The 15,018-nt window shown below is 42.4% G+C and overlaps 1 protein-coding gene across 1 annotated transcript; it reads left to right on the top strand.

The window, feature by feature from the left end:
• Nucleotides 1-2,431: 2,431 nt before the first annotated feature.
• On the top strand, nucleotides 2,432-5,114 carry LOC124168262. Its single transcript, XM_046546404.1, has 2 exons — nucleotides 2,432-3,016; nucleotides 3,730-5,114. The coding sequence occupies exon 2, from the start codon at nucleotides 3,739-3,741 to the stop codon at nucleotides 5,074-5,076; it is 1,338 nt and encodes a 445-aa protein (XP_046402360.1). The 5' UTR covers nucleotides 2,432-3,016; nucleotides 3,730-3,738; the 3' UTR covers nucleotides 5,077-5,114.
• Nucleotides 5,115-15,018: the final 9,904 nt, after the last annotated feature.

Consider the following 15,018-nt stretch of genomic DNA (forward strand, 5'->3'; position numbering starts at 1 on the left):
CCTCAACCGATGCGCTGCTTCCAATGCCAAAAATTTGGCCACATCGCACCGCGATGTGAGGGCAAGGCCACCTGCCCCCGCTGCGGCAAGGACAAGCACGATGGGGACAAATGTGCTGAAGCGGCCTGCTGCGTGAATTGCGAGGGTACCCACGCGGCTTACTCTCGCGATTGCCCGAAAATGAAAGAGGAACGGAAGATCATGGAAATTAAAACTGTGGAAAAAATATCTTACCTAGAGGCAAGGAAAAAGTTCAAAGCCCTTAGTGCCCCCTCTTTCTCGCGTTCCTTTGCCGCAATCGCCTCCGCTCCAGTTAAGAAGTGCACCATTTCTACACAGACGGAACCTGAAAAGCAGATAGATGTATTAAAAAAACAAATGCGAGTAACAGTAGCAATAATAAAAAAAAACACCCCTAACACCTCCGTAGTGTCTCCCAAAAATACATCAAAGAAAACCACCAGAAAACCTGACCAGCGAGAGAAAACTCCCTCTCCTGGTCCCTCCGGCAAAGGTATGGAACCGATGCAGGAGGACATAGACGAAGATCTCTGTATTTCGGACACAGAGATCGAAAAAGTCAGGAATAAGGGAAGGAAAAGTCGCTTGAAGCGATGATTCCACAGATTTCCGGGCTAATGCTGCTCCAAATTTCAATATTTACATCAATTTTTTTTCTGTTTTTATCTTTCACCCTTTTTAAACCTTTTTATGACCTTTATATTACAATGGAATTGTAATGGATTTATCGGCATAAGGAGGAGCTGGCTGTTTTAATAAATGATTTTAACCCTTTATGTATATGTCTGACTAGAGTAACAATACGAATTTTATCAGCGAGGGCAACTAGATTGTCCACAAAGCCGACTGGTCTGTTTTTAAAAATTCTTTTAATTTCACGTACGATGCTCTTCGGGGCGGGACAAAGAACGTTGAGGTGCTAACCGCTAGCATAGTGGACGCAGCGAAACTTAGTGTCCCCTTATCTAAGGGCGCAATCCGTCGACCAGCGGTACCATGGTGGAATGAGGAATGCGCCGAAGCTATTAAGAAACGGAAACGTGCCCTCCGTATTTTTAAGGCAAGATTAGAGGCAGTTTCCAACTGCCTCAAATCTTGCCTCACTTCGACGACTCAGAGCAAAAGCTCGGCAAATTATAAAGGAGTCAAAGAAGGCCTCCTGGATAAATTATCTATCCTCAATCAACAACAGGACTCCACTAACTCAGGTCTGGAACAAGGTGAGGGCTATCTTGAGAGCACGGCATGTTCACGGAGTTTCGTGCATTGTATTTCAAGGTGTGACATTTCACACACCGGATGAGATATGCGACGTTTTCGGGGAAGCGTTTGCCAAGACCAGCAGCGACGAGAACTACTCAGCAGCCTTCCCATCTATTAGGGAACGCTCCCCACACTGACCCCTAAGGGCCTAAGAGGAAATCTTCCAATTTTTATCAAATATTTTTTAGCAGACCGTGTTTTTAAAGTAAGACTAGGTAATCATTTATCCGGACCTTTTACACAACTTAATGGGGTACCACAAGACTCTGTACTCAGTGTCACACTCTTCGCCATTGCGATAAATGACGTTACAGAATGCGTCAGAACACCAGTGATGGGCTCCTTATTCGTGGACGACTTGGCCATTTTCTGTCGATCATCCACAATTGCCAGTGCCGCACGGGTCATCCAGCTGACCCTTAACAGACTTGGGGAATGGTCGAATCGAAGTGGATTTCGTTTTTCCGTTGAAAAAACGAAATGTGTCCACTTCCGTCGTAAGCGGGCACAAGTTCCTCCACCAGAACTTCGCCTGAGCGGCCGAATTCTACCTTATACGGATTCAGCCCGCTTTCTGGGTTTGATTTTTGACCGCCGCCTTAATTGGCGTGAGCACATTGAGTTTTTAAAAAACAAATGTTTGAAAGTTTTAAATATCCTGCGATATCTATGTAATTGCTCGTGGGGTGCCGATCGCTCCACGATGCTTTTATTGTATAGAGCATTGGTGCGCTCGAAATTAGACTATGGATGTTTGGTCTACTCCTCTGCCCGTGAAAGCTATTTGAGACCTTTGAACACGGTTCACAATGCGGGGCTTCGATTGGCAACTGGAGCTTTCAGGACTTCTCCGGTCTTGAGTGTTTACTCAGATTCTGGGGAGCCCCCGTTGACTGCACGCCGAAACATCCTCATGTGCAACTATGTTGCTAAAATTCTAACAATGAGAGGGCATCCTAAATTCAAAATAGACTACTTTCCCTTGCTCGGAAAAAAGTGAAAATCCGTTTTCTGTGGGTTCCTGGACATGTGGGTATTGCTGGAAATGAGAAGGCCGACTCGGCCGCGAAGGCAGCCAGCGAGGACGACGTTGCTGATTCTGTGCTGGTACCATATGAGGATTTGAAGGCGACCACAAAAAAGATATATTATTGTTTCGGAACGGCTGGGAACGGTACTGCTGGGCACGGGCACGGCTGAGGGCGGGCACATTCAAGATTTATAGGAAGTGGCCTTCTTATGCAATACAACCTCAGCTAGAAGTCAAGGTTTATAAGAGTCGATCATGTTATCGGGTTAGTATAAAGATTACTTCGATGGAGGATACGTCAGACACAATGTCCGCTTTATCTACTCCTTCGGAGTGGTTATTGCAGTCAGTCGACCCTGCGGAACTGTCCTTAGAGGATCTATTCGTCCTCGTGAGCGGAATTTTTGTGCAATCAAACATTAAATTCGAGAAAAAAGGTGACGACGCAGTTCGACTGTCATTGCCGTACTCCACACGGGTAGACACGCTGAAAACTAAATTCGGCGAATGGGAGCCCTTCGTGTCCATCAACCCTTTATCGCCTCATCACTCAGAGAGCCAGAGTCGCAGATTCTTGGAGCTGGCCAGGAAGAGGGCTGTGTGCTGCGCATCGCCGAAACCTGTTGATGGCGAAGCAGGACCCTCAAAACGCTACAAAACGTTTAAGTGACCTGATCGAGAAGTACAAGGCCACTTCTTGGAGTGAGTTATATGATAGTACAGATTCCGAAGAATGGAGACAATTAATTAAAGCTCATGGGTATAATTTGATGCGCGAATGTACACTCGCAATTCAAGTATACGTGAAAGATAGACTTGTGCTTGAAAGGAGTAATAGATTTGAATACTTGTTGTCGTGTGCAAAGGATGGGTGTAGCGACAGCAGAAGTGCAATATCTGAATTGTTTCTTAGAAATTCTATTTCTCCTAATCTTTTTGTTAACTGCCTTAAGACAATACTTAATGAAGAGGACACAAAGATCAATTGCATGTACCTCTGTGGAAGGAGTAACAGTGGAAAGAGTTTTATAGTGCAAAGTATTGCACGTCATTTTATATCAGCTTATGCATCGAGTTCCCATTCATTGAGTGAATTTGCATACGAAAATTTTCTGAATAAATCTTTGATTGTTATTGAAGAACCCTTCTTTATTGAGTGCACTTGTGAAGATATGAAAAGCATTTTGGCGGGTGCCCCTTTTGAAATCGGGAAAAAATACTTCCAAACAAAAATTAAAAAGAACTCCGGTGTTAATGACAGGAAATAATCATTTGCTGGGTAAAGGTTATCTTAGACCTCTTGACGAAGAGGCATTAAACAATAGAATTTTATCATTTGATTTTAACATTGAATTTAAACCGGACCGTGTTCTTAGTCCGGAACAGTTCGCTGATTGGGTCTTGTATGTTTATAGGGGATTGACATGCTGAAAAGGACGATGGCACAAAAACGAGCCGCAGAGGACATTCTAGATACCCCTCCACCGACTCAAAGAACGAGACGTGATGTTGGTGGTTCCTCGGGGGGCACGGGAAACTCTGGACAGCACGGTATACCCGAAGGAGAGAGTGAGTCGCCGATGGAAAGACCCATACCCTTCAACCACGTGACCTTTACCTTTCGACAACGCTCCTGGGAGGAAATTGATTGTTCATTAAAGACACTACCATTAACGATAGCCCTACACTCCATGCTCGATGATGAAATGATAGACGTGATATCCAACGTGCTGCCAACTTGTTTGGGTTTCAGGATACATAAACCGATGGTAAAAATTTCGAATTTCATCGTACTCACGGATGAAATTACCGTGAGGAGCAATTCCCCTACGGAAATGTCTTCCTTTGTACAACAGAGTAAAATTATTCATTTCATGCCAAAACACACCGTCACCACCGGTTATACTATTACAAATACTGATTCTGCCAGTAAAGTTAAAATGGACGATTTGCTTAAACAGAAAAAAGATAATTTCTTAGTTTCTCTTCCGAATACAGAAAATTTTGAAAAATTAAATATACATTGCATAAGTCATCCCATTCACGCTAATTTATTGAATAACGATGAACGATATCAGGGCTATATTTTGAACGATGTGGATTACGGTGCCCACGATTTACTTGCAGCTGCAACTACTGAGGAAGAGAAGGAATGGCTTAATTGTAGATATTATTACGGTATCGTAGATGAAACGGGTACCGTGTCGGCAATGACGGATAATTGGGAAACGAAACAAATGACGTTAAATAGTTGCAGAAACAGAGACAAAATTGAAATTTTAGGTGCAGGGGATATTATCGAATTTGAAGTAGAAACGAATTGCGAGGGCGATATGTTGTATCCGGACCTCATTAATACACGGACCCCAGGGATTTTTAATACCTTTCAATTGAAAGGAATTGAAAAGAAATCGCAATTGACAACGATTAAACGGGGTTACACACCGTGGCCGAGTTCTTTTAATCCCAAACTATACAGAAGGAACGCAGCACTGGGAAGTCAGTGGTTGTTCGCAAAATACAAGCCCTTACAACATCACTTTTTCACCATGGTCCCCATTAAGAAAAATAACGGCTCACTCATGAAGACTAGGGCTTCGTGCATGATGGAACAGAGTTTTCAGGTTACGTTCGTATTTAGAGACGATGAAACATCAACTGTGGCACCACTCGATATGTGCCATCTGCGGGCTAGAGGAGGATGGGTGAACGGGAGACAAAACTACAATGAGATGGGAACTCTGATGCCATTTTTAACATGATTGTAAAGATTTGAAAATAAAAAGATATTTAAAATGTACATTTTTTCTTTTTATTTAATCACATGTCCATACATCTTTAAATTTTGTACCCTTATACCCAAAGGGTAGGGTATGTACTCTGTCGTTCAAAACGACCCTTTTCCTATCCTCCGAGGAGAGAGCCAATCTTCGTTGTACGACTGTTTGCAAGTGGTGTTCTTTGGACTGGATGCTGTACTGATCCACAAATATACTTTTATTAGAAAACAAAGCATCCTTGTAATCCTGAAATTTCACACGGGTACCATCCGGGACGGTTTTAGCAGAGGATTTAGTTCCTTTATTTTTCAGGCTGAACCCATCTTCGAATCGGATGGCATATGATTTCGCCCTCAGTCCCACAAATTCCATAATTTTTCTGTGCCCACTCTCATCGGACCACAGTCCGGCTTGCTTGTGGGTCCCCCTGGTTTTGATAACGAAATCGTCCGGAACGTCCTCGTAATCAAGAAGGGGTCCTAATTTCTCATCGTGCAGCATCGTCAGCAAGGGATGTTGTTTGCACTTTTTAAAATGGATCATGAGACAGTCCGTGTCACTGTACAAACAGGACGCATCGTCACCGAACACCTCTTGCAAACGGTACAAAAATTCATATACTCTCAATTTGGCCAACTCCAATATGGAAAATCCTAATTGGACGGGTTTATTCAATACTATATCTTTCTTCTTAAATTCACAAAAGTACTTATCGTCTACAATGATGTAATTTTGACAATCCTTCAGGAAGGAATTAGTTCTCCCAGTGCCCTCGTTATGTTTATCTTGCAGGACGGAAAAGCGTTTGTACTTGAAAGGGTCCTCGGCGCATTTTCCATATAAACTATTGTTGGCCAATTTGAATAGATTTGCATAAGATTTATTAGTGGATTGCTTTCTTAAATTTATATTTCTAGTCACATAGTCTTTGAATACATATTCCTGCGTGAAAATAAACACTTTGTGCACTTTCGTGATAATGAGTCCCATTTTCACATAATACTGTAAATTTCTCATATGTACCAAATAGTGATCTTTGTCCAGGAATGTTGTACAAAGTCTCTTGTTATAACTGTGCGGGGCCAGAGGGAATTGGTGGTGAGCATCGTGAAGTCGTGGAGGATATCTGATATCCACCAAGGCAAGGAAGCAGCGATCACCATCCTCCGCCCACCGCTCCCAATCACATGGAAGCTCTGTCAATGTCTCGATATGTTCGACACACAGTTTTTCACACATCACACTCGAATACAGACCGTTTATGTCCGTGAATAATATGCTTTCATCCGCTTTACTTTCGACATTGGCATATCGCGTGATGCATTGGGCCACCCCTCCTCTGATATTTTCCCTCACTAGGACATATAATTCAGAATCCGTAATAACTTTGAATGCCATGGGATTCGACAATATGCTGCAATGCCAGGTGAATGAGGGAATTCCTTGAAAATAAACTGGGTCACAATTATATGTTACGAAGGAAGCTTCGCGAAAGGCCTCAAACACTTCGGTCAACAACGCAACGTCAAGCTCGAGATAAAAATTATGGTAATCTTTGAAAGTCAGCATGCATTTGTTATCGAAGACCTCGAAGGCCGCTTCCTTATCTTGCTGAACTCCCGTGACCTTGCTATACCAAGCGTCATCGCTATCCGGCAGTGTGTGATTCAGTTTGTTTGGGGAATCAAACCATTCATAAGGAAATGGGGCCTTGGATCGATATTGCTCCGGCAAATATTTCGCATACTCGATTGTATGCGATAGAGCATCAAGGGAAGACGGTAGGAAGTTAAAACTATCCATTATGCGAAACCGTACCTCTTCGGTAAGGACAGACATCACATCAATTTTTTCAAATGACTTGGCGTTACATTGTACCTGGGTACCGAATTCCCGTATGATTTCACGTAAAATTAGATGACTGTCATAACCACGGAAATTGTGAAAGAGAATCACAGCGGCGTTTTCGTAGTAAAGCCAACATCTTTTATGATACGAACCCCTCGTCCCGTCAATGAAGTTACGTTTGCCATGTAATACATTCTCCCTATTCAAAATTTCGTTTCCACAAATCATACACTTAGTAGTTTCAAAACCCGGAGTTAGCGACCACAACTTAATCCATGATGACAGCGTTTTTACAAAATGAGCAGCAAGTTCGGGTTCCTCGTCGACGGTGTGAATACTTTTCTTAATTATTCCTTTTGAACTTAAAACATAAAAGCAGTAACCTGAGATATGGTGCTCACCCGATTCTATATAGGCTTCGAAGTCCGCGTATATAACCAGAGAATGTTTACATTTGGGTTTGTTACCCACCATAATTCGTGAATCGGTTACGGTAGATACACGAACCTCACATTTTCCCATGGTATGGTAGCGTTTGCATCCCTCGCAAAATGCCCTAGCGTTTCCCTTCGTTTTATCCCTCAGAAACGCGTCTAGTTTTGTGATGTAGGAGAACTTTTTATCTTTATAGAACATACGTATTAATTTATCGGAAGGATTTCGCGAAACATCATAGATAACATTACCTCTTTCATTAAATATTTGAATATTGAAATTATCAACCGAAATATGCCAAGCCGGTAACTCGGATATATGCATATTTTCCACCATCACACATGGATTTTAACTCAACCATTTCTCGATACTTCTCATTTGCTGTCTATTGTTCAGCGTCGGGTCCCACGTATGTCCAAGCGCCAAGCATCCCGCGAACGTATTTTTCATCCTCGTGCGTCTCGTACCGGTGCCCCGGGAGAAGTATTCGGCGTTCCGGGTATTTCTCGGGGTTGGATTCGGAGAATTGTTGGGTTGGGAAGGCGCCATGGTAAACCACCACGATGCAATGCCAAGGAAGGTGAGGCCGGATTCCATCATCTGAGAGAACTCTTCGATGTCCGTCAACTTGACATAGGCGTCCCCGAAAAAGTCCTCAACCTCCAGCATGTCCACATCCAAAATAGCGTCCAGGTTGCAGCCCAGATGAAGCTCCACCTCCTCTTCGTTTTTCATGAAAAAAGCTGAAGGGTGTAATATCAGCTTTATGGATCTAACTTCATTCAAATACACCGTAATGAAATCTACGGCTTCTTCGAAGGTAGAAGCGACCCAGTAACCAGCGGCAGGTACTGCGTTCTGCACTCGCTTAGCCATCACGTTCGACTGATTTGATTATCGCCAAACAGGCCGCTATATAAAGAACTTCGTATTAGCAACTACTCAAAAGACTCCCCTTTAATATACCACCACTCAACACTGAAAAAACGACCTCCTCGACACAGAACAGTTGAGGACGATTGATGCAATTCTCCTATGATAACCCCGTGACATCACTCAGGCAGATATATCCTAGTTACCGGCTTATATAAATAAGCTAGTAACCTCAAAGCAGAAAAGTGGAAAGAGACTTGGCGCTCTCTTACCGGAAATAAACTGCGCGCAATCAAGTCGGTAATTTCAGCGTGGCCCACGTCTGTCAGGAGGAACCGCAGGGAGGAGGTCGCAATCGCACGATTGAGAATTGGGCACTGCGCTCTGACCCACTCGTACCTCTTCACCGAAGAGAGAATTCCACCCCTATGTGATGTTTGCGACTCTCCCATTACTGTGAGACATCTCCTGACTGAATGTGAGAAATACCGCTCTGTGCGCCATCGGCTGAACATCGGAGGAGACCTAGGGCACATCCTAGGAGACGACCCTGATAGTGTCAGCCGAGTGATAAAGTTTTTAATAGAGACCGGGCTAATTAACAGTGTTTAAATTCCAACCTTTTTATAATTTGACAACCCCTTTTATTTCAAAACTTTTATGAATGTTTAAATGTTTTTTTAATGCATCTTTTAAAATTTTTGTTTTTATAGATTGTCTGTGGTGCAAATGACCTTAGTTGTCGAGGCACCCTAAACACGAATACTACTACTACGACTTGGGGAGCGGATCGCTCCTCAATGATTTTACTGTACCGCGCACTAGTTCGCTCGAGATTAGATTACGGGTCCATAGTCTATTCGTCCGGACGTGACTCCTACCTGAAACCACTATCAACGGTACACCATGCTGGCCTGCGCTTGGCAACTGGGGCTTTCAGGACGTCACCCATCCTGAGTTTGTGTGCTGAAGCTGGAGAACCACCTCTCGAAACGCGACGGAAGTTTCTAATGTGCAACTACGCTGAAAAAATTTTAGCGACGAGAAATCACCCAGCGCATAATGTCATTTTCAAACCACGATTTTTAGAAATATTTAACTGACGACGGAAAGCCACCACACCAGTAAGCGTACGGCTAAGAAACTTTTTATACGAATGTCCGTTCAACGTTCCCGTACTATTCCCCGCTACTACTTCTAGACTACCTCCATGGGAGAAGACGAGACCGTTATGCGATACGCAACTCCACAGACGTCTCAAGAGTTCCACCTCGGCTGCCGAGTTCAAGCAGCTCTTTAAGGAATTCTTAGCCCTCAACCCAGAGTTAATGCCCGTGTACACGGACGGGTCGAAAACTGATTCGGCATGTGCCGTGGTCTCAAATCACCACGGTGTCATCAAGCGGAAGCTCAGCCCTCTGTGCGGTATTTTCACGGCTGAATTAATTGCTCTGTGGATGGCCCTTCAGGGAATCCATGAAAATGACACACCTTATGTCATCTGCACTGACTCAATGAGCTCTCTGCAGACCATACTCCGTTTCTCTCCGTCGCATCCCATTGCAAACGAAATTCATGTTGCCCTCCACTCCCTCCAAATGAGGGGTGCGAAAATCAGTTTCATGTGGATACCAGGGCATATGGGAATACGCGGAAACGAAAAGGCATACAGAGCGGCGAAAGAGGCTCTATCAGATATAGAACGCAATACACTGCCAATACCTGCAGGTGATCTCCAGGTAGCGTGGAAGAGAATCGTTCTAAATCAGTGGAAAGAACGCTGGTGTTCCCAAACGGGGAACAAACTCCGTAACGTGAAACCTGACGTGTCAGAGTGGGCCTCTTCGGTGAGGAATACTCTGAGAGAGGAGGTAGTCATCACACGTCTCAGGATAGGGCACTGCGCCATGACTCACTCCTATCTATTCACAGAAGAGAAAATCCCGCCCCATTGTGAGGAATGTGACTCCATAATCAGTGTGAGACATATCCTGACGGAATGTGACCTATATCGGGTATTGCGATATAGGATGAACCTTGTTGGAGGACTAAACGACATGCTTCGTGACGACCCTGAACGTCTTAGTCGGGTAATAAAATTTCTGAAAACTATTGGTCTGCTGAATGAAATCTAACCTCGTTACACAATTTGTATTCACGCACACACCTTTCTCACCTATTATTTTATATTCCGAGGTTATAAATACCCAGATACCTTCAGGTTAAGGTTTATGACGTGATCCTCCCAAAATGAATCTTTACGAATGGAATGATGCGGTGCAAAATGACCTAAGATGTCGACGCGCCCTAAAAACAATAACTAACTAACTAACTATTTTTTATGTCAAGGGAAGTGCAAAATATAAACTGACCAGGGAGACATATTAAGCTAGTGCATCAATTAAAAAAATCTAATCAAAAAAGTTCCGTCTTCATAGAAGTATGTAATAACCTTAACATTTGGAGCCTACCCAGCAATGAATGACCAGATTTATCTTCAAATAACTATTTGATATGTCAAGGGAAGTGCAAAATATAAACTGACCAGGGAGACATCTCAAGCTAGTGCATCAATTAAAAAATTTAATCAAAAAAGTTCCACCTGCCGCAATAACTGAACAGTAATGAAGTCTTAGGTACCTTACCTTTACACCACTTCCCCGAGATTTCAACAGCCTTGATGGAGTAGCCTGAAAATTTTAACTCCATATATTCTGAAAATATGTTCTACCTCATCGAATTAAAGGACCATGGGACAGAAAATTTATCCAGGCAAATGAGACCAAGCCTAATGACCGTAATGTAGCGAATGATTTTAAAATGCATATGGTCTAGTAGGCATATAGGAGACTCCATTCACAGCCGAAAGACATAATAAGAAAATATGAAGGGCAGTAGCAACACTCAAGGCAGGAAAATATTTTCTAAAATGACAAGTGATTTCAGTGAGGAAAGTTCAGTCTATCATGGAGCAAGTTTAGTTAGTACTAGAAATTCCACATGACAATGAACATCCGCATCCACAGACCATGGAGACACCTAAATCCAAGTGACGAGGGTAGCTAAACATAAAAGGAGGACCATTACAAGAAAAAGGAAACAAGCAAATACATTTTATCTTTTATTTCTGATCTCATCCAATATATCCCTAATTCCATCGGCAACCTCCTTTTGAACTTTAACAAGTTCCCCTATTGACCTCTGCCAGACCCGATCACTATGCCGGGAGAATACCAACAACTTTTCAAGGAATTCCGCGCTGAAAACTCAGAATTTACGTTCGTATACACTGACGGTTCCAAATCGGATACCGCCTGTGGGAGCGCTGTGGAGTTTCATGGAGTCCTTAAGGCAAAATTGCATCCCTACTGTTCCATTTTTACGGCTGAGCTCACTGCCATTAGGATTGCTCTCCGATCCATTAAAAACAGTGTTGCGTCATTTATGATCTGCACAGATTCATACAGTACTCTCCAATCCATAACTCTTTATTCTCCTTGTCATCCCATTGTTCAGGACATACATAGCACTCTGTTATCCCCGAGTAAGAAAGGGACCACTATAAGCTTCGCTTGGGCCCCTGGACATGTGGGAATACCAGGGAATGAGAAAGCAGATTCTGCAGCCAAAGATGCACTCAGGTCTCCGGATACAGATTTTCAATTAATGCCAGCGGAAGATTTAGGAAATGCCATGAGGGGTATAATTAGACAATATTGGAAGACACAATGGCTTGAAATCCAAAATAACAAACTTCGGGAAATTAAGCCCGTAATAACTGCGTGGCAGACCTCTATAAGAAATGTCCGCAAGGAGGAAGTGGTTTTAGCACGCTTAAGAATTGGTCACTGCGTATTAACCCATTCATACCTCTTCACCGGAGAGAGGATACAGCCCCAATGCTTAATTTGCGATTGTCCACTAACAGTGCGACATATCCTGACGGACTGTGCAAGATATCGTACTGCACGGGTGAATCACAACCTCGGAGTCAACCTAGCTGAGGTACTAGGAGACACTCCCGAAAACATTTCCCGACTGATAGCATTCCTACACTCAACTCGACTTTTCAATAAAATATAAATGATACCTCTTGTAAATTATTGACACGTTAATTTCAGAACGGGCCTAATCCCCTTTATCAATACCAGTCAGTGAGTGGTGCAAAATGGCCTTAGCCGCCGACGCACCCTATAAAATAAACACTACTACTACTAACTGTGCAAGATATCGGACTGCACGGACGAATAATAAGCTCGGAGATAACCTAGCTGAGGTACTAGGAGACACTCCCGAAAACATTTCCCGACTGATAGCATTCCTACACTCAACTCGACTTTTCAATAAAATATAAATGATACCTCTTGTAAATTATTGACACGTTAATTTCAGAACGGGCCTAATCCCCTTTATCAATACCAGTCAGTGAGTGGTGCAAAATGGCCTTAGCCGCCGACGCACCCTATAAAATAAACACTACTACTACTAACTGTGCAAGATATCGGACTGCACGGACGAATAATAAGCTCGGAGATAACCTAGCTGAGGTACTAGGAGACACTCCCGTGAACATTTTCCGACTGATAGCATTCTTACACTCAACTCGACTTTTCAATAAAATATAAATGATACCTCTTGTAAATTATTGACACTTTAATTTCAGAACGGGCCTAATCCCCGTTATCAATTCCAGTCAGTGAGTGGTGCAAAATGGCCTTAGCCGCCGACGCACCCTATAAAAGAAACACTACTACTACCCCGATCACTCTCCTGAAGATACGTCAGGACTTCCGAAGACTCCTCCCTTCCACGCTTCTGTCTTGAAGGAGTTTCCTCGAAGGGTCTGGTGGAGGTCAATTGGGGAACAGGCTGGCTTCTTGCTATAGATGAAGCATCTTCCCCACTATCCACGATCACAGGCGGCGTTATGTTATGCTGAGAGGATAGTATGAGGTCCATGGCATCATAATACCGCCATGTTAGTGGCCCCTTATCTCCGCCCTCCGTACTGACCCCACTCCTGGGCTATTTACACTTCTGTAACATGAAGGTAAAAGTTTGATTAGTTGATTTCAGTTCATACCATACAGATTAAAGCGTACATTCAACATGGATTCAGGGAAAAATACCAACAGAGTAGCATGCATAGGAATGACACAAATTGAGTGTTGTCACAAATAAATGTAAGATAGGAACACTTAAGATCGACAACGAAAAGTTCTCATAAGGAAATAGATATTGTAATTTATATGGTACCACAAGAGAGGCAACATCAAATTGGATTTCAGGAAAATATATTTGAAAAGCATTATAGTGAGTGAGCAGGAGATATTTTTGAAGAATGTTGCCAAAAAGACATGAAGCGAAATATTTACATGATTCATGATAAATGGGAACTAAAAGGAGAATTATCAGGAATATATAAAATTCACAAGGTTATGTGGAATATGAACCAAATGCTACATTAATTTGCACTCTATACTTGGAAGGGAAATTTGCTCACTGAAGAGGGTCACTTAACCATAAAATAAATGGTGAAGAATCTAAAAATATCTATCATAGGTGAATACCATGTATCTGTCCACCAAATTCTCCCACTTCTTCTTTAAAGACAGGTGCCCACCTGGATATCCTATGTCTTTGGCCACTTTCCTGAAATATTAATAACCATTACAAATTTCACCAGGTAAATGGATGAAATATCTTTTCCAGGCAATGAATGACGTAAGCACTTTCAACATACCCATAAGCAGTTGCTGCAGAACCTTTTCTGCCCGTGAACAGAGCAGCATTGCTTTGCCTCGCTGCTATGAAGACCAGTGTTCTCTCTTCTGTCCCTGCAGGAGATGATAGAGTTAAATGTAAATGGTGATGAACATAACAGAATAATGAGAAATAAGAAATGAAATTTCAGTTGGTAGCCATCATGTAAATGTACTTTATAGAAAGGAATTAGTTTAATTTTCGAGAAATGCCATTGAATGTGAATGAGTTACCATCAATGGACTTCTTCAACACTTGCCATTTTAAGGGCCTTCGTAGTGGAATTTTATATGAATTTGTACAACCTGATACCACGTCACTTTAATCGTTCGAGAAACATGGTAAGCCCTTAACTAGAATCACCTCAGCGAAAAACGTGAGACATATAGTGGAGGAAAATTCACCGTCGCTGGTGACCAGCATTTACCCATAAACCATACGCGAACTACACGATCTCTGGTACAAAATAAAGCACATGACACCAACGCAATAAAAAAATCAGCACTTTTAAAAAATCAATGAAACAGATTCCCGTCCAAATAACGAATCTTTCCCAGTGAATGCTTCTTCAATGTAATGATTGACTGTAAAACAGAGTTAAACGTAAGAACGATACGAGAATAAGGAGAAAATAACAATTTAACTAATTAGTAGGCATATTTAATTTCACTGCCGGCAATAGAAATTGTGAAGGTATGAAGATTACGTTCATCTAAGAAAGTAGTTGGTAACTTTCCTAGCACGTTGCAGAAAACGAAAGCACAAGGCGTGGAAGAAATAAAAATTCCCATTTTGGATAATAACACAGGATTTTTCAAGGAGTATAACACAAGACGCACATTTATTTATTTTTTAGAAGTGATGGATCAGGAAACTTCAACCAATGGAAGCACATGGCACGGAAGTTACAAAGTACGCAAATGCGAATTTAAAGTTACCCTTTTCATTATCTAATGCCAAAGCACTTTTAATTACATATGCTACCAACATAACTTATTAAATAGC

This window comes from Ischnura elegans, chromosome 11 (genome assembly GCF_921293095.1).
Source record: "Ischnura elegans chromosome 11, ioIscEleg1.1, whole genome shotgun sequence".
Classification (NCBI taxonomy): domain Eukaryota; kingdom Metazoa; phylum Arthropoda; class Insecta; order Odonata; family Coenagrionidae; genus Ischnura; species Ischnura elegans.

Coding starts and splice junctions, on each gene's coding strand:
- LOC124168262 (XM_046546404.1), top strand. CDS start 3,739: ATGCTGAAAAGGACGATGGCACAAAAACGAGCCGCAGAGGACATTCTA.